The following is a 20276-nucleotide window of genomic DNA, read 5'->3' on the forward strand; positions in this document are numbered from 1 at the left end:
TTTCTTTTTATAGTTTTCATGTTATATTATTGGACTCCTCAATTTCTCGTTGCAAAAATATTTCAATTATGTTTTAAACTATTTTGAATAAAAAACTATTTTCGGCAACGAGGAAAAAGCCATGATTTTCTCCTCGAGTGTCAACTTCTTCAAACAAATTATTTATTATTAATTATTATTATTAACATTACACGATTTTCTCACTTTTTCAGAGTCAACGCTATTAATGAAGAAGCAAACTTTGCACATTTTAAATAAAACTCTCGATTGAGAAAGAATTTGTCTTCACAGAATTTAAATTTTAAAGTAAAGAGATAAGGCTTTTTTTCGTTGTTAAAATTGTTGTTATTCAAAAACAAAACGACTCTACCAGTTTCAGTCACGGTCATGAGCAAGAAAAATACAAAATCGGCAAAATTAAAAACCACATTTTATCAAACGATCAATATCTTAAAACTGACAAATTCAAGCACCAATCTATCTGTTAGTTATAAGTTTTTGAATTTTTTGTTAAAAATGTGGTTTTTCAATTTGCTCATTTTTTTCTGAATTTTTCCTGCACATGAAATAGGGTCGCAGACCGTGACCAAAACTAGTAAAGCCGTTTAGTCTTTAAATTTAAATGAAAAACAATTTTTTTACAACGAGGACAAAGCAGTTCCATGATGATCTCCAAAAGGGTCAATTTTTTCAAAAAAATATAATAAACATATTTTAAAAATAATAAAAAAATTCAATTTTTTTTCGCAATTTTAATATGAAAGAATAAAATGTAATATTAATTGAATGTGAGCTTTAAAAAAAAGTGATTGGCTTTAATCCAATAAATTTCATACATTTTTTCTTTTACTTCTGAAATAATTTTATTTATATATTTATTTTACTGCTTTTATATTTTGAAATTGAGCCAAAAAAAGACTTCGACGTGAACTTTGGTATTGCAAAACACGAGATAAACAGCAAATTGGGTCCACTTGCGCGCGAAGGACGCGGATGGAGCGATTTATAAATGAGCCCGGCAGCAAAGCCGAATTTATGGCCGAGCCAACTTGGCGGATTTGTCTTGCTCGTCCGTGCTCGTTAGACGAGGCCGGCACGTGACATGACTGCTGCATCACGCTGTCAGCTTCCAAATGCAGGCCCGTCCGTGTTTGCCCAGAAATCGAGCCCGATTTTACAATGTACAGGCCAATCGATCGGTGCCGCCAGCATCCCCGTCTGCCAAGCCCGGAGGTGGAGAATAAATGCAAAAGCGCACCCACGACTTGGATTAATGTTTTCCGCGTGCAAATCGCGGCCCGGTGATGCATAAATTTGCTTCAAATTCGTATTTATTTTTATTTTTTTCAGCGTTGGGCTATTTATGGATGGAAAATTGCGTGGATATTGAAAATCAGGGATAATATTGCACTGAGACCGGAAAATTGCTTCTAATCATGCAAGGTAATCTGGATTCTAAATAAATTTTGAAATAAATGACGCACGTTTTATCATAATTTGACTCTCAGATTTGTGGAATTCTATGATGAGTAAAAAGATGAAAATATATAAAGAAAAATGTTGTAAAATTATTTATAGCCTCATGAGAGGGAAAAATTTAAATCATTTTAAATCATTTAAAAATACAAATTAAATTATAAAAAAAATCAGCATGAACTAAAATACGGACAAAAATAGAAACTTAAATTTTTAGATTCCTGATAAAATAATTATTAGGGGAGGAAGCGCAGACTTCAAATTCAAGATTCAAATCAAGAAAAATTAAATCCCTGAAAATTTAAATAATTAACTGAAATATATTTCATTACATGTCTTATGACTGGAGGGAAATTATTTAAAAAAAAATGTCTAGAAATTTCAGTTTTGTTTACTTTGATACTTTGGTTAAATATTTCTCTACCATTTTTTTTTTTTTGCTTTTTAGGAAAAACTTATGTCATAACATGAACAAAAATCATTTTGAAGCTTCGCAAATTTGACAATGTCTCATATTTTTCTACCTTTTGCCTCTGAAATTGAGAATGGAACAATTCAATTGCTCCGAACTGAGTGCAAACAAATTGAGCGGCTGGCGTTCGTGGAAGCACGCGTCGTCGCATGTTTTGTGTCAGTCGGTCGGTTGGTTCACCGTGGCGTGCTCTTTGCAATTGATTCCTCGAGATGTTCCTTGATAAGATCGAACGTCGGTGCAAAGATTCATGGCGCCCCGTTTCCCTTCGACCTCTCTTCGCGAAAAATCTGCTGTTTGTTTATCTGCAGGCCTCGGTGACAACAATTAGCTTTGTTGTCGCCGCCCTAGATTTGCAAATGGAAGATGAAAGCGTTTCTTTTTTTTCCTCGCTTAACGAGTGTTTCGTTCTCTCGTAAGTATTGTCGCCGAAAGGCCTGCAGAAAGAATTCTTTCCTCTCCGCTAACTGCGCCTCTCATCTGCGGCCTCCTCTGCAAATAATTTTATTGCGCCACCAGACTCGCCGGAGTCTTCTTTTCTCATCTGCAGACGCGCGTAACGAGTTTTTAATGCGGACCTCCTCGTTCTGCCCGCGTTCGAGAGGAGAAATTCGCGTGGAAACGAGATACTCTCGTCACACAGAGGAACAATAGATTTTCATTTTTTCTTTTAAGCAGCATCGAATTTAGGATGGAGGAAATTAAGCAGAAATAATTTTGGGTTCAATTTTGTGGCACAAATATTTATGAGTTAGAGAAAAAACTGGAGAAAAATATTTTTATTTGCAAATAAGATCCTGTCTTTAAAGTTGGCAATTTAACTCTAAATTTCGTTTTGAAGGAAATGAATGTTTTATTTTTCCATAATTAATTCAAATCGCACAATCTAATTTATGTGTCTGCGCAAAATTTTCTATTGATTTTAGCGACGAATCCTCCGAAATATATGCAAACTTGCATTTGGTCCAGCCGAATCTCATTAAATTCCAACCTGCTAAGCGGTCGCCGGCTGGCTGTTTTGTGTTTCATGTAATGTTTGCTGAAAATCCTGTTTCGTCGGCGATAAAAGTGCAGCGCCAGTTTCGCCTCTGCCCATGAATATGCATACAGACGGATTCTCTCCGCCGCCGGTCCCACGAGCGGCTTAATTTAATCCTGGCCAATCTGGCCGCATCAGCAGTGGCGGAATCGCAATAGGCGGCGCGAAATTTACGGCGATGACAGCGCCGATAATACGAGCTAATTAATTAATTATGTGACGGCACTTTGGCAGTTAGACTCGCCCGCGAGACGAGGCGGTCACGCGGGTTGCATACGCCGAATCAGACAAAACTTCCTTTTTCATTCTTGTTTCTTTCTACAAATTAATATTTTTAGTTTCCATGAATTTTTTTATACATAAAATTTCTTTTTATTAGAGTAGAGTAGTGTCTTATGAGTGTTTTGTTAAGCATGAAAGAGTTTTAAATAAGTTTTTAATTTTTGTAAGGAACTTAAGTATAATTTTTGAGCCATTAGAGATTTAATTTGTATTAATTAAAAATTTTGGTATGCATCAAATTCTTTAAAGCCAAGTTTTTTCTAAAACAACTGAAAAATTATTTCTTTGAGCTTCATTTTCCTTACCATGGTATAAATTCAGATTTCACAACGGAAAGAGCCACCGTTCCTAGGGGAGTTGCGCGATTCCTTTTCATTCTTTCTTTTCTTCCTCTATTTGTGAAAGAGCGGCGGAATCGGAATAAATATGAGCTGGATTGTGAAACACGCAGACACGGTTCTGCGCTGAATACGAAAATCGCCGAGAAGCCTGTTGAAATATCGCCACTTCTCAGCAGATAGAGGCTGAGCGCGGTGGCAAAATTATTACATATTTAATAGCGTGACCGAAAATTTCATCCCCTCGAGCGTTCGTGCTTATCAAAGTTGCATGGAGAGAGAGAGAAAGCACAAGACCGCTCCACTATCTCTCCACCGGAATGCTGCATTCTCTCCACGATTACTAAAATCTGATAAGAAAACGGCTCGGAAATTCGAACACGAATTTGTGTCGTAACTTTGCCAAAATAACTGCAAATAACCAAATGCTTCCTTGCAGACTATCAGTCTGCACCGAAATTTTACTTACTATTAGTGAATGAAACCGATTGATTGTTAAAGAAATTTTATTACAAAAAGTTAAAAATGTGATAAGAATACTTATTATTGTAGTAGAATTTCACGATCGAGGGATGATTCATGGTGGTTTGAATTTAAAGTTGGCTTTTCCTCGATGGGTTTTGTGAGATGTTTATTGTTTAACTCGCAAAAACCACAGAGGAAAGCCGACTTTAAATTCAAATCACCATGAATAATTATTGTTTAGTGTAAAATGTCAACTGGAAGTTTGATCAATTGTGTTATCTTTTAATTAGTGTTATCATTTTAGCAGTAATTAATGATGTTTCATTAACTTTGCAGCTGAGCAACAGTAAAAAAGTACCGAACTTAATTTGACTTTTAAACAATCAGAATTTGGATATATTCGATTCTTATTTAAAATTAATTTTCAAATCGGTATAGTTTCTTGTGATGAGCGGCCTTTTCTTTCCGACCTAAACAGAGCTTGCAAAATATTTGAACCATTTTGAAGTGGCCAGCGAGACGCAAACTGCTGATGCAGCTGCGTTGGCTCAGCAGAAATGGCGAGGGACACAAATCCAGGCCTGTTCAAATTGGTGCGATATGAATTTATAACAGAGCTGCTCGATTCGTGCGGCTATTTTACACCAGTATAATAATCCATTGAGGGAGCGTCGAATGAATTCGCGCGCCCCTCTCTCAGCCACCGCACACATTAAACGCGGTATAATGGACTTTGCCATATTATGACACTTTACGGCTCATAAGAGAATATTATAATACAAAATCCGCAGCATGTTCTCGCGGCACGGGCGGCGCTTCTGTCGCGCTCTTTTGTGCCACTCGCTTTTGCATTCTATTCAAATTCGCCACGTTCTAAACACACTCGCAAAAACACACACACAAGCTCATATGAATGTTTAATATTTATATCGATTCGTCCCTTGATCCCGTGAAATGAAGACGCGCAAAAGGCGCGATTGCTGCATCACGCAGATGGGTCCACGCGAAAATAGAACTGCCCAGCTTCAGACATAAAAAAATTCATCTCATTTGGATAGAAATTTCCAGATGCTACATCAGAAATTGTAAAATAAAATACTTTGAAAAAACTATTATATTTGTTTTAATGCGTATCACTCACGGAAGTTTTAGCGAAATTCTTTGCTACTGGTGGTGCCACTTTCTTTCCAAATAAATTGTTTTCAACGATAGAAAGTTATCAATTTTATGTAAAGATTTGCACAAATAAACAACAGTTATATCCAAACTACACAAACACAAATGTATTCTATGTTCTATGTAAAGCCTGCAACATTTTTTTTATGGACATTGCAGTACATTGCGAGAAAGTCAGAGGAATTCTCATAAAATACACCTCGCTCATTTGGAGCCCATAAGAGTTTGCTCTACACGGTTTAAGCATCCTGGTTTCAACTTGTTAATTAACCACTGCACTTCTCTGCAAACAAGAAGTTGTGAGCAATGTTGAAGTTCCTTCTGAGTCTGAGCAATTACAATAAAAAGCATATTATTCGAAAGGTTGAAAACAATTCATTTTAATTGAGAAAAAGTCATTAATTATTATTCCTTGAATCATCATTTCTGTAGGTGAAGAAGAGAAAACTTAAATTTGTTCTGAATGCAAAAAATATACCGTGAGCAAATATTAATTTCATTTTTTCTCTTGTTCATTAAACTATCCAATCTTATCTTACTCCATGCAGAGTAAAATTCCATTAATGAATTTCCTATTGCTGCAGCCACACTAAAATTTATTTAATTCATTTTCCTGCAGCAACACCAACGAGGCAGTTTGAGCGGTTGATGTGTACAGTGTATGTACATGTGTGTGTGTGAAAATTACTTCGCCACCCACAGGGGAAGTTTAAAAGTCAGCGAAATAAAATTGCCTGCCCTCAACCGACAAGCGTGTACTTTGCAAATTACGCCGGTAAACAAGCGCGAATGAAATTATCCTAGACGCGGATTTTGTTGCATCTTTGCTCTTAATTTACGACTTACTTGCAAAAAAAGAGTCTGGCTGTTTTTATTGCCCCTCGCGGCGCCAAAGGAGCGACTCCGAGTGGGGAATAATTTAATTACCAGTCGCGATTTTCCGCCTTTATCGGGTTTTCTTTCTTTTTCTGACAGAGCTACAGCTGCATTGCGTCGGTGGATATTTTTGTGCTCTTTTGCAGCAGCACGGTTTTTAGCGGCAGATTGCGTGAAATCGACGCCGATTGCCGGCCATGCAAATATTGCTTTTGGACTTTATCCAGGACAAACCGATCATCAAATTGATTCAGCAGAAAAAAAAGGATGAAATAATCGGGAGAGCAGCGTTGTTTGCTCTTTGTCTTTTTTTCACCGGCGGAAGGGCTGCGTGAAAAGCAGCAAATCTGCTGCAAAAAGTATGATGCGCCACGCAATCCGACTAGCCAATTTTTTCCCAGCCATAAGCGCGCGCAGACCTGCAACTGACACGCCAGTCTCTTTGTTTTTTTTTTTGTAACGTTACACGCGAAAATATAAGTTTTCTCTTTTGACTTTTTTACGCTAAATGTGTATAATTCTTGACAATTTAACTTGACGGGGTCAAAGCAATAGAAAAATAGAAAATAGGAATTTTTAAGTTTCAATTGTAAGAATGGTTGCAATTAATTTTGTTTTTCACACATGATTACCGACATTACCATCTAAATGAAATTAAATTATTTTCCTACAACTAAAGCACTTTTTCCTACCAATTGATTTTGAAATTTAAAATTGACATTGCAAATAAGATTTCGTGCCATAATTTTTAATTTCCAAAAAAAAACATTTTTTTAAGTGTTTGGTTTTTGAAAAGAAAACAAACAAAATTAATAATTTTAAACAAAGTTACTTGTGCAATTTCTTTTCACAGTGATGATTTCCATCAAGAGGCCGAAAATTCTAGAAATTACAAAGCTTACAAAGAGATGAAAAATGAGGCAAATGTGCAAAATGAGGTGTTTGTTTCATCAGCCACTGCAGCGACAAATGCGAACGCCGCATCGACCAAGCGCGAAATTAGAGGCTTCCAAGTTTGTTTCGTTCAAGGGTGACAAAATAAATGCAATGAGAGCTGCTGGAAAGTAAAAGTGGCGAGACAAATCAAACGCCGAGCGTGTGAACTTCAGCTTATGTGCAGCACACTTATTGCAAGCCGCGGCCAAACGGAAATGAATGGCGGGCCGCAGACTGCAGAGCGAGGCTGCCTGTCTCAAGTTTGAACCGATGGCGGAACACCCAGGGGAAATTTTTGCCTTGGCCACGCTTCTTGGGAAAAGTTGCTTCAGCAGTTTGGAACGTGCGCTGCAGCCGCACCGCCGAAAGGTGTGTTGGCAAATTAGATTTTTTCCTGCACCATCCACTACGCTTTTGATCCTTTTCAAAGGTTTCTTACTTTAAAGCCACAAAAGAAAAAAGAATTTATAACTTTTATAAGAAAAAAAAATGAGAATCAGGTAATTCCAACTTGATCTTATAAAGTTCAAAGCGTATTCAGAATTCGGACTGGCTGAATAGCCGAATTTTAAATTCACATAGATGCAAGTGGCATAAGAATTCAAATTGAATGCCTATTATGCTTCAATTACCGCTCTCTTCATTCCCATGATCATCTCCTCGAGTGTCAACTTCTTTAAACAAAATGAAACTAATTAAAACACTCTTATTTTAAGCTTACGGTTTATATGACTGTGATTAAAATTTAAAATTTTTTGTCTGTAGTAGACAGTTGATCTCATTTCATAAACGAATCGATCGATCTTGATCATAAAGCGGTAACAAATTTGTTGTCAAGGTCCATGAAAAGCGAAATTACGATCAGATGGTGGCGCCGTCAATATTCCATTTGACCCACAATGAACGCCTCAGTCGCAAAACTCGAGTGGCACAATTAGAGCACCGACTGCATGAGTGAGAGTGCAATTAAGAAGACGGGCGGAACAGAAGCAAAGGGTTGCGGCGAACCGGCTCTTTATTGAGCGGCAATGCACAGAATAAACAGCATACGCGCGCTGGATGGCTGGGGAGGCGCGGGGGTTCCCGGAGGGATGAAGTGATGGTGGTCAGTTGGGCTTTCTCATATTGATTCCCTTCTTGAAAGCAGCGTTATGGAATTATTTGGCCGGCTTTGGGAGCGGAGAAAGAAAGAAAGAAAGTGTTGAATCAAACGCGACGGGCTGACAAGATAAAAATCTCTCGAGCTGCACCGTCGAGATGACACGGGAAACTCTAAAGATTCGCGAAAAAGAACGAAAGAGAAAACACACAAAGTAGGCAGGGTGCCAAGCGTCTGGCGGCCTTGGACATTCTGCAACTAAAAAAGTTGCCGCTGCATCAATTCTTATAACTTTGAGGAGGGAAAAGGTCGGAAAAGACCTCTTGAAAAACAATGCAACCTTCGCGAAGAGAAACGTGCGCTTTGCCTCGTTTTCAAGATTGAAAAACTTTTGCGATTTGACGGGTCCGGACAAAAGTTTAACGAGATGAATAACGACTCGGATGTGTTTCTCTTTCTTTTGACTTGGCGCCAACATTGCGCTCCAATTTTTCTTCGCACCAATTGAAAAGTTGAAGAGCCGAGACAGCGAACGTGCGTGTATTTACAGATGCCACAGGAGTTCTCTCACATCCTAATTGACTTGTTGGTTCAAATGAGGGTGAATCGATACAACATGACACACAATCAGGAAATTAAATTTTTTAAATAAATCGCTGAAAATTAATCAGAGTTAATTTTCCAAAATGGAATTGTCTTATTGTAATAAAATCTAATAAAAAGAACAAAATTTTTAATAATGAAATAAAATTATCACCTCAACTGCCCAAATTGTCCACAGCAACAACTTCAAGAACCTAAATAGAACATTTTAAATGTTTTGGGGATGCAAAATATAGTGTCAATAACGTTAATTGATATATTTTCCCCAGGCATTTTCTGCCCCTATAAATTCAACAATGCAGTTTATCACCTACAAGAGCAAGAATAACGCAAAAATAAATGCAAGTAAAGATATCAGGCTTTTCCTCCTTTTAAAAATTTTTTTTTTTTTCTTTCTAAAAACAAAACAGCTCATTCACGGTCTGCGACCCTATTTCATGAGCTATGACAAAATAAAAAAATAAAAAAATACAAAAATCTTCAAATTGAAGAAAAAATATTTTAACAAAAAAATTTATAGCTTCTAAGTTGTTTGTTCTAACTAACAAATAATTAAAAGTTTGCTCATGAAATTTGAATTTGTCAGTTTTACGGTTTTGAATTTTTTGTTAAAATGTGATCTTTTTACCTTCTTTTAAAAAATTATTTCGCTGATTTTCTCTACTTTTCTTGCTCATGAAATGGGGTCGCAGACAATGACCGAATCTGGTATCTAGAGCCGATTTGTTTTTCAATAAAAACAATTTTTTACAATGAGGAATAAGCCCGAGTTCTTCACTTCCATGATCATATCCTTTAATTGACAATTTCTTCAAAAAAAAGCAATAATTGAACAAAATCAAAAAATTTTTGTTCAAAATTATTTCAGTATAATTTTTTGAGTCTCTAACAATGAGTTTTGTAATTATGTCTATTTTTTAAGAAATTTGAATTTTTTGAAGCATAGTTGCGTGTCTCAAAGTGTCTTCAAATTGAACCATTGCATATATTCATTTTGTAAATTACGTTTTTTTTTTTTAGATCGAGTGTCTATTTGTTAAAGATCCACTTGGAACTTGACGCTCCTTTCTGCGTCGTCACTTACGTTAATGACGTCCTCATGTAAATGAGAGGTGCATTTGCAAGTCGCCTTGGGAGCGACGACGGGCATTTATTTTAAACGACGACACCTGGCCCCACATCTGCGCTGGCATCATTGCTAATTCAGAGGGTGGCTGCTTTTTCCTCATTGCATCAACAACCCCGCCGTGTGTCAAACGCGCAACGTCGGCGTCACGCACACCCCGCGGCGACATTCGAGGCAAACTATACGAAATGAGCATCTTCGCAGGCAGACGCAAAGAAAAGAAAAATCTCTCGCGTCAAAATGTTTTACGCTCAACACGGAAGGGAGTTGCTCTGACTTTTCTGGATCTTTTTATATATTTGACTTGACTGACGCGCTCTTTTTGTTTCAAGTAAAGAGTTGAGGGTCTGGCTGAGCTCAAATAAACTTAAGAGCTGCTGCGTTTGAGAAAGGCCAGTGAGTGTGCTTGAGGGAGACTTGTCTGGACCGAGAGGTGACTAACGACTCTTGCTCATTATTATATTTCTTCCTTGACGCAAAATTATATTCTAAGAAGCCCTTTTTTTTACAAATTTTGAAATTTTTCATGATAATTAACATGCGATATTTAAGTTTTAAAATGAAAAAAAAAACAATATAATAACGATTCTTTAAAATAAAAGTTATTTTCTACTTGATATTTGAGTTGTTTCCCTTGATATTCATTTCATTTTTATCATCATCGTTTCTTTGTATATTATTTGCAAATTTGCAACCTTTTAATGACTTGGATTTATTTTCCATGGCACAATTTTGGACATTAGTGAGCTTAGCGGTGTCATTTGAGCAGCCGGTTTCTGTTGAGCAAAAAACCGGCGGCGAAAAGAAAACAGGGCGAAGAGAGAAGGTTGGTCGCCCACTCGCCATACATCATTCATGGAGCTCAATCAATCAATGGCATTCACGTGCACGACGCGGCTTGAAGCGAAGAAAAACTCTGCGAACGAAAAGTTTCTGAATGCTAAGCAGGCCGCCGGACGCGCCGATTGAATTCGAGAAAAAGCAAAAACTGCGAGGCGCGTTGACGGGAAAAAGAAGTGTCGATCCATTTATTTGGCTGCCTCGAGGCTCACTAATTGAGCGATTCCGACGCCCGCTTTTTTCCGGCTGATCCGATTAAGAATCGATCCGAACGACGGTGCTTAGAATTAATCCCAATTATACCGAGTTGCCGTGACTCGTCCTTATTAAATTATGAAATATTCAGACGGTACATTATGTAATTTCGTTTTCCGGCCTGCGTGCCGCGAAATACAATTTTTGGCACGCGAATTAAATTAGTCAGGTCCCATGTGGAAATTTCTTTTGGTGTATAATTTATTTGGCTGGTAATTAACTCGGCATAAAATATGCTGTCTGAGCGAATTAATTTAAGAGGAATAAAGCTCTCGAAAGGTCAAGTGTCAGGCAAACAAAATTAATCAACGTGTGCGTGCTGGCTCAACGTTTTTTTGGCGCGTAAAACTGAAAATTAACTCGTTATACAAGCATCAGCGCTCGCGTTTGTGCGGCTGTAAATTTCCAGATTGTTTTATGGCCGGTTCGAGAAAGCGCTTTTTGGCCGTAATCATGATTTGCTGTGTTAACCTTACAATAATATGCGTGTTTTAAGTTTTAAACTGTGACCTTTCTTTCTTAGTGGAAAAATATTTTCCATTGTTAGTGAAATTAATTTTTTTGCGCCGATTCTCCTCTTTCTCCGCCAAATAATGCAACCAACACACAGCCTGCGAGTTTCAAAATATGAATGCTCGTTCGCCTGACAGAATCCATTTATTTCTCGAGACAATAATAAATCTCAAAAGCTTGGCTATTCTCGCCGAGCACAAGTTAGCGGCGACAGCGAGCATTATTTCACTTTACTTAACAGACGCGAAACCACGAAACGCGACAGAGAACAAATTTTAACAAAACCGCCGCCGCTGCACCGAGAGTATAGCAGGCAAGGAAAACCCAGAGGTATACAAATTAAACTGGGGAAAACGGTCGTGTGTTTGTGTGTGAATTGTTATTATACGCATAAAAACATGTTTTTATGCGTATGTATACGACTTGATCAGTCTAAATCAAACGGGTTAAACAAATTCTAGCCACTGAGAATAACAAGAACTGAATTAATAAAATTTTTAGTCAGGTACATGCCAACATGGAAATTCATTTCTAAAAAATATATAGACTAATCACTGCAGCGGATTGGGTCTTTTTGATCTTGGAAGTTTAAGCAAAATTATCGTTGGTTGTGGTGCCGTTTTGTCCAAATAAATTTTTGTCTTTTCAAATAAACTGTTTTAAACATTTGAATTTAAAAAATGTGACGTAAAAAAATTGGACAAATGAAAAACAATAATAAAAATAATCAATATTTTCAAATGCGGAAGATTCCATAGAATATCAAAATATCGACTAATATATTATTTGTTTGGACTATGAAAAAGAATGATTAAAATTTCAACACACATAAATCAGAAATATTTGAATAAATCATACTTCTCAAAACCCAAAGGGTGTTTACCAACTTTTAAGAAAATTTTAAATAGAATGCATTGGGACCACGGGAAAAATTTAATTAACTTCTAGGACAATTCTGTTTTAAAGTTTATATAACTATAAATATAATAACAGCTTTTATTTTTCTTAAAAATTTTGCAAAAGAGCGCTCACTGCTATGAATATTTTAATGAACCATTTTTTTTAATTATTACAAGTAATTTTTACTATCAATTAAACATGGACTTTGCCACTTATAAAGTCCAAAAGCTCATTTATGGCAATCGATGTCGATTCAATGGAATCTGCCGCTAAAAACAATTTTGCTCGAGTTTTGTAAAATATTTCATTTTAAAAAATCAGATAAAACTTCACCTTAAAAAACAGTACAATTTTGGTTATATATATGTGATTAAATATTTTTATATTTGCAGAAATTGATTATTTTTTAACGTCGTAGCGGAATTGCATAATGCGTCATTAAATTTTAATAACAAAAAAACACTTTTTTGAATCTACATTACAACGAATTTGAAAATAAGAGGTTGGTTTACCTGAAGAAGAGGTGGACGCGTGCATGTCTCACGCGCAGGGGGTTGGCAGAGGGCGAAGAGACGCTCAGGGCAAGGTGGCGAGAAGAATGAGGAGTAGGAAGGGTGAGGGTGGCGCGGCGGCTGAGACATATCACCGCCTCCGAGGAACACGGACGCTGCACCCCCGCACGGCCGACATGCGTCCGACGCTAGACTGGCACGTGTCGGAGGTCGAGGCGGGTCGGTCAGGCTGGCGCGTCGAGAGCCACTGGCGAGAGAAGCGCGCGGCGCAGCCACAGAGAGCAGATCCGCCGCGAGCAGCCCAGCGAGTGGCGCAGCCGCCGCAGCAAATCTCATCGGCGGGCGCCGCTCTCGTGCTCGTGGCGTGCACCACAACAAAACGACTCACGACCTCCACCCTCGCGTGTGTGCACCTTTCTTCGTGACTTTTGCCCCTTTGACGTCACCGCCGTTTTCAGAAGCGAATTAAGAAAACGGTGAACTCTGAGATTAGGGTTGCGGGTGACGCACGCCGCGTTTTGCGTTTTTGCTTTTTAAGATTGACGTGCCGATTGCTTTGCTGTTTTCTCAAAGCAGATTGACGTATGCTTTGCAGGAATTATTTTAATTTCGGTTGAATTTCTTTTTAAAACGTTCCTTTAAAAGGTACATTTGTATAATCAAAGATCTAAAGATTTTTTCCGTCGGCTACTTGAACTTTCAGAATGTTCTGGTCGTGTTTTGTGCAACGAAATATAATTAAATTTATAAAATGTAAATAAATTTACGTTGTGAAGATTGATTTTAAATTTGAATTTTCCTTGATGGGGTTTTTTCTAAATCCTTTCTTGTTTTATTAGAAAATACAGTATTCTGTCTAGGTTTTGGACTGCAGGCGTAATTCATGAGTTGAAATTTTTATTTGTTTGAAGAAGTTGACACTCGAGGTGATGATCATGGAAATGAAGACTCGGGCTGTTACTCGTTGCAAAAAATTGTTTTTATTCAAAAAACAAACGGCTCTACCAGTTTCGGTCACGGTCTGCGACCCTATTTCATGAGCAAGAAAAATACAAAAAATCAGCAAATTGAAAAAACACCACATTTTAAAATAAAAATTAAAATCTTAAAAACTAACAAATTCAGGTACCAACCTATTTCATGAGCAAACGCGCTGCTCGCTGTTGGTTTTTAAGATTTTAATTTTTTTTTTTAAAATGTGGTGTTTTTTCAATTTGCTGATTTTTGTATTTTTTCTTGCTCATGAAATAGGGTCGCAGACCGTGACCGAAACTGGTAGAGCCGTTTGTTTTTTGAATATAAACAATTTTTTGCAACGAGAAAAAGCCCGAGTCTTCATTTCCATGAAATTTTTATGCTTAGAAATTCTAAAAATTGATTAATGTAATAATTATAATTCAAACAACACGACATAATGAATTGAATGAGATGAAATTGACACTCGAGGAGATGATCACTTTAGCTTTTCCTCGCTGTAAAAAATTGAACGGCTCTACCAGTTTTGGTTTTAACAATTTTATACATCAAGGAAAAAGCCCGAGTTCTTCACTTCCATGCATCAATTTTATTCGGTTCTCCTAAACAAACCACGAAATTTTTTTTACTAAATTTAAGTTTGATTAGAAAATTGCACAACCCGCTATGATTATTTAAATCAAGGTGTACAAAAAATGTAAAAAAGGCGAACATTGTAAATTATGCTTCCACTGCGACAATATTATTAATATCACATCAAAGCTGCTTCAAAGACATAATATGCGCCCTCCAGGTAGTCTGACTTTAAGCAATGCGGCGTCTCTGCTGTCTCATCAAGTGCTTCAGAATAAAGGGAAAAAATGGGGTCGGCATCCTGAGATTGTGCAAGCAAGGTTAATCGGCGGCGGCGGCTCATGAATTCTAATCTGCAAAGCGTCCCCGTCGGATGCTTCTTTTTAAGACCGAGCGGCGGATTGGCCCAGTTAAGGCTCAATAAAGAGTGTTTTGTGAGATTGCGATTGAATGATCTCGAGAGGGCCGCTTTTCCTCGTCGCCGCCGACGGAGGTGCCCACGGTGGCGCTTGATCACAATTCAACCCCGACACTTGATTCGCCGGGCTTTGTTTGCGCCAAGAAGGCCATTATCGTCTGCATTACTCGCCGCTAAACGCGACATCCACTTGGAAGAAGCATGTCAGATTTATGGTGCCGCTGCTGAGAGCCGGGCTTGTGCGCGGTTTTGAATTAAAGTTCAAGTATGACGTGCTCTAAATTCGACTCTTCATACATTGCAGCTGGTATGAGAATGGTGGAAATTTGGCCTATTATTTGCATTGACAGAAATATTCTCAAAGCGGAAGCAACAATAAAAATTAATTTGTTTGAAGAAATTGACATTCGAGGAGATGATCATGAAAGTGAATAACTCGGGCTTTTTCCTCGTTGTAAAAATTCTTTTTATTCAAAAACGGCACGATCGACCCTATTTGATGAGCAAGGAAAATATAAAAAATAAGCAAATAGAAAAACCACTATTTTTATAAAAAAAAAAAATAAAAAAACTTTAAACTAAAAAATTCAAGTACCAACCCTTTTTGCTCATACGTAATAGGGTCGCAGACCGTGACGAAAACTGGATTAAAAACATTTTTTTTACACAAGGAAAAAGCCCAAGTTCTTCACTTCCATAAATTTTCTTTATATTAATTTAATACATAGTTGAAAAGATTAAATTGTTTGTAAGCCTTGGAAGAAGTTATGTTGGTTATATTTTTTATCTAATGGTGGCTCTTTTAGTTAAGAAATGCAAGAAATGTGAACTTACAAGAAGAATGATAAATATATAGTAATATTTGACACCAGTAAAAATATTAATAATTATTATTTTTGTTACAATGAGACGTAATTATGTATTTCGATAAAAATTAGTTCAAATTTGACTTATAATTTAATTCCTTTAGCCGTCTCAACATGTTTCTTGTCTTTTTTCGCTTAAAGATTGATATTAAAAATTTGAAAAAATTTGTAAATGATCATTTCTGTCTTCAATAATTATGTTCTTTCGATGAAATATTGTTGAAACACGTTTTGGGTACAAGTGCATGACCTCAACTGGATGGAGACGTGTTTCGCATTGCAGAGAGTTCAGCACGTCTCCTTAAAATAGAGCAAACTACTTTCATTTCCCTTTAACATTTCGCCGTCGTTTCATTCAAGGAAATCGCCATAACAATAAACCATTTTTGTTTTGCACGCAACAATCGCGATTCTGCTATAAATGCGTGTCGCTCTGCTTGGATTACTCAGCGTACTTTTTACTTTCCTTGTGCGAATTCCGTGCCACCAGATGCAATTATATTTTTCGCCAAGATTAGCAAAAGTGTAACAGACCAAAAAAATTAATCTCACACCATCCTGTATGTGAAATTTGCCGCTCTCTTTGAAAAAATAATCCACAGAAAGAAATACAGAATTATAATTAAAAAGGAACTTTTCAAATTTTAGCTCGCTTGCAAGTTCTGACATTTAATACATAATGTGAAAAGCTGAAGTTACAATTTCTAATATTATGGTTTCATTTCAAGATATTAACAATTCTGGTAAGAGTCCTTCCTGTTAGATGTTTATTTTCTATTTTTCCGAACAAATTTATTATTGATTGAATTCTTTCCTAAAAACTGTTGGTCTTTCTTCTTCTGCGATGTTCGTATTAGTAGGGATAGTTTCACAAGCATTTATTTTTCTCTGGGTATTGCATTTATATATGTTTATGCAGATCAACGCGGATGGTTCAATGATCCAGCTCGTGGAATGAGAGACGAGCGAGTCAATAAGCAGAGCGCTGCTGCTTACATTGGCCAGCCGTTATGGAGATTAGCCGCGCTACGAGTGTCGAGTTATTGGGCCACCAAAGTTTGGAAATGAACGCGCAGAAAAAGGGAGATTGCTGAATAAATCATGAAATGGATTTGCAGTTGGAGCTCGCAGCGGCATTATTGGCGGCGCTCATGAAAATTAAATAAGCAGGGCAAACAATAGCGCTCCGCGGTTTTATTGAACGCTTCCCTCTCATTATCTGCTGCCTTGGAGCCAAAATGTTGACAGAGTGCGTTTTTGCAAATTCAGAATACAGTTGCGATTGAAATAATCAAATTTGAAAAGTTAATAAATATTTTAGATTCCTAAATTTTATTTTTAATATTATCATTATCTTAATAATATTGAAATTAGTTTGTCGTAAACCATTGGCCAGAGTTAATTATAAAATTAAGATAGTTTTATACTAATTTTATAATAACTGACTAATTGCTGGGAAATGGAATCAATAAATTGAAATGCCAGAATTAAAAACAAAAAGTTGAATAATAATTTGAAACCAAGGCTGTTTCTAATGCTATGAAAAGCTCGTTAAATTAAATCATTAAATTAAATTATTCAGATCTTATATATATTTGTTAATTAAAATTTCTCCAATTTATGAATTACAAATTAAAAAACAAACCATCAGCATACTTGTAAAAATTTAGAAAAATAATTTCTCTCGCCCACCACCTGGGTGCACCAATCGGCGCGGCTCGAGCAACAAAGAACCCTGCTTTGGCTTGGCGGGCTGCAGCGAAAACGGCACCAGTTTTTCTCAGATTGTTCAATTGAGCGGGCGCGTTTCACAAGCTCGCGGCGTCTGTCGGCGGCGAAGTGGGCCAGAGGGGGCCCCTAATTGAGCCGGTGCCAAAATCGGGGGTTGCACACGGAGGCGCGCGCGAGGAGCTGCGAACCCTCGCGGCCGCAGTCGACCGACCCGCCGATCGATCGCGGCGCAGCATCCCTCCAAGAGAGGGTGCATCTGCAGCAGGAAGGACGCGGTGCGCTCCTATCAGCCACAGGACGCGTCCTTTTATCAGCGACAGACGGCGGCGGCGGCGTCACGCTGCCAATCACTCTGATTATTACTATCGTTAATGCACCACTCTCGTCTGCTTTTATCGTTTCCGCTGTGAGGATTATTGCAAGAAAATGCGAAGAAGCATTTTTAATTTGAAAAGTTTTGGCTCGGCTGGCTGGCTGATGAGTGAAAGCAACCGCGCCGGGCGGAATTTAAAACCGCGTGACGGAAGCAATAATACATTTTATTGGGCTATTGTCAAATGCCTTTCACTCGTAACGGATCAAAAAGCTTGTTCAAATCGAGTTTAGTGACATAAACTTTTCAATCGGCCACTTTTAAAGAATTGTTATTCAGGTTTCAGGTTGACAAAATTTGTGAACAAAAACTTAGTCAACCAAGGCTCAACCGCAGATGGGGTATTTTTTTTATCTCGTGAGTTTTAGCAAAATTCTTGCTAGTGGTAGTGTCGTTTTTTTCCAACAATTCTCTTTTTTTAATTAAATTGGTATCAACAATTGAATATGAACAATGGATTGTAACAAGGTGGAAAAATAAGCAGCAATTTTAATAAAGAAGATGAAAAAAAAATGATAGTTTTTTTGTTTTACCTGACATAAATTATTGTGCTTATTATTCACAATAAATGAAGAAAAAAAATTAAAATGTGAAGAAACGGTAATTAAATTGATTTTTTTCTTTCAATAATGATAAACAAATATATCCCTCTCTAAAAGTGTTTAATAATTAAAAAATTACTTCATTCATTTCACAACTGTTGCAAAACGAGGAGCTTGTGATATCTACACTGTAAATAGAACTTCTCAACCGTTTCCCAAATGTAATTTTTTTATGTCAACTGACATAATTATTAGATTTTTCTATCTTAATTGGGGTGATATAAACGTGATTTTCTGATATTTTTATCATTTCTGATCGGGCCTATTTTGAGAAGAAAATTATTTTAGAAAATTCAAGAAACAAAATTAAATTTCAAAATTATTAAATTTGAAAAAAAAAAAAAGTAAAAGTTCTCCCAATAAATTCAATTTTTCGTACTACGTCTTCTTGGAACAGGAAATCTACAAACCAATGTAGAGAAAAATTACAATAATAAATGATCCAACCGATTTTTATTTATTTATTTGTTTTTCTTTTGCTAAAGCCTCTCCTTTAATGAGCATCGTAATTTGGAAAAATGTACCAGCAGAATTGTAAATGAAAATTATTTGTAAAATTTGCTAGAAAAACATTTTTGTTTTATATTGTGAATAATTATATTTATCTTTAAATTTCTTTGAGCCCCATTTGTTTCCATTACTGTTTTTTTTTTAATTGTTTTATTTTTGAGCATTGCATTTATGCCTTGAACAAAATGTTCTAATCCATCTAAATTCCTCCACAAAAAAGCAAATTGGAATTTCGCAATTCTTCTGCAGCTAGCGTGAGAGTTGAGTAAGGATCTGTAATAGCAAACATCAGTTTCAGCTGACACCCAGTTTAATTATGCATCAGCGTTATTTACTCTGCAGTTTAGTTTGTTGTCGTATTATTTATTTTGTTATCGCACATTCTAAATGAGGAACGTTGCAGGCAACAACTGGCCAAGACCGATCGCAGGGGTTGGTCGCGTGCGTTACAGCGATTCTGTCCTAGGTCAGCGAGGAATAAACTCAACTGAGCACACATTATAAATATTATGCACGATTAAATGACATGGCACGGAGCGTGCAACTTTTCGAGTTCAAATTTGTACTTGGCATGCAAATCAAATTACGTAAGCGCCGTAATTCGCATTGTACAAGTATGTAAACATGTGCATGATGGTTTCAGTAAATAAAAATTTGATCAACAGTTTGTTTAGTACTTTCAGCAAAAATAAAATATTAATCAATAGTGATAAAATTGACTATTGTACAAAATATCGTAAATAAAAATTGTAAGAAAATCTTGGAAGTGAAGAACTCAGGCTCGCTGTAAAAAATTGTTTTTGAATAAGCCCGAGTTCTTCACTTAGATCATCTCCTCGAGTGTCAATTTCTTCAAATATATAAAATGTTCAAAAAAAAAAAAAAATGGATAATTATTTGTTAAAGTAAAGATTAATATATTAAAACTGAACTTAACTTTTTTAGTTCCATTATTTACTGTGATTTACTACGATTGTATATCAATTCTTCTTCAATAATTTTTATTGGAAATGAATGAAAATTTCATTTTTGTACTAGAATTTCACGATCAAGGGTTGATTCATGGCCATTTGAATGGCTTTCCTATGATGAGTTGTTTTTCTAAAACAATAAACAACTCACAAAACCCATCGAGGAAAAGCGGACTTTAAATTCAAATCACCGTGAAAATTTATGTTTTGCGTAAATATAGAAAAAGTTTCTCTTCTTGCGATATTGAATCTGATCATTTCAATTTCTGCATTGCATTTATTTGGAATTAAAAAAAATATTCACCATCAATTTCATACACTTAAATTTCTTTTAACAATGTCCCAATTC

At 36.6% G+C, this 20276-nt stretch overlaps 1 protein-coding gene across 2 annotated transcripts in view; it reads right to left on the reverse strand.

Moving 5' to 3' along the window:
- Positions 1 to 20276, reverse strand: part of LOC132195500 (apoptosis-resistant E3 ubiquitin protein ligase 1) — a 29856-nt gene that overhangs the window by 8622 nt on the left and 958 nt on the right. The window contains exon 1 of one of the 2 annotated variants that reach the window (XM_059617522.1): positions 12909 to 13797. The exons of the other annotated variant lie outside the window; for it this stretch is intronic. Within the exon in view, the coding sequence (XP_059473505.1) occupies positions 12909 to 12933 (25 nt within the window). The 5' untranslated portion in view covers positions 12934 to 13797. Of the gene's footprint in view, positions 1 to 12908; positions 13798 to 20276 lie in introns of those variants that run through there. 2 annotated transcript variants of the gene reach the window in all.

This window comes from Neocloeon triangulifer, unplaced genomic scaffold (genome assembly GCF_031216515.1).
Source record: "Neocloeon triangulifer isolate White Clay Creek 2 clone unplaced genomic scaffold, ASM3121651v1 ptg000009l, whole genome shotgun sequence".
NCBI lineage: Eukaryota > Metazoa > Arthropoda > Insecta > Ephemeroptera > Baetidae > Neocloeon > Neocloeon triangulifer.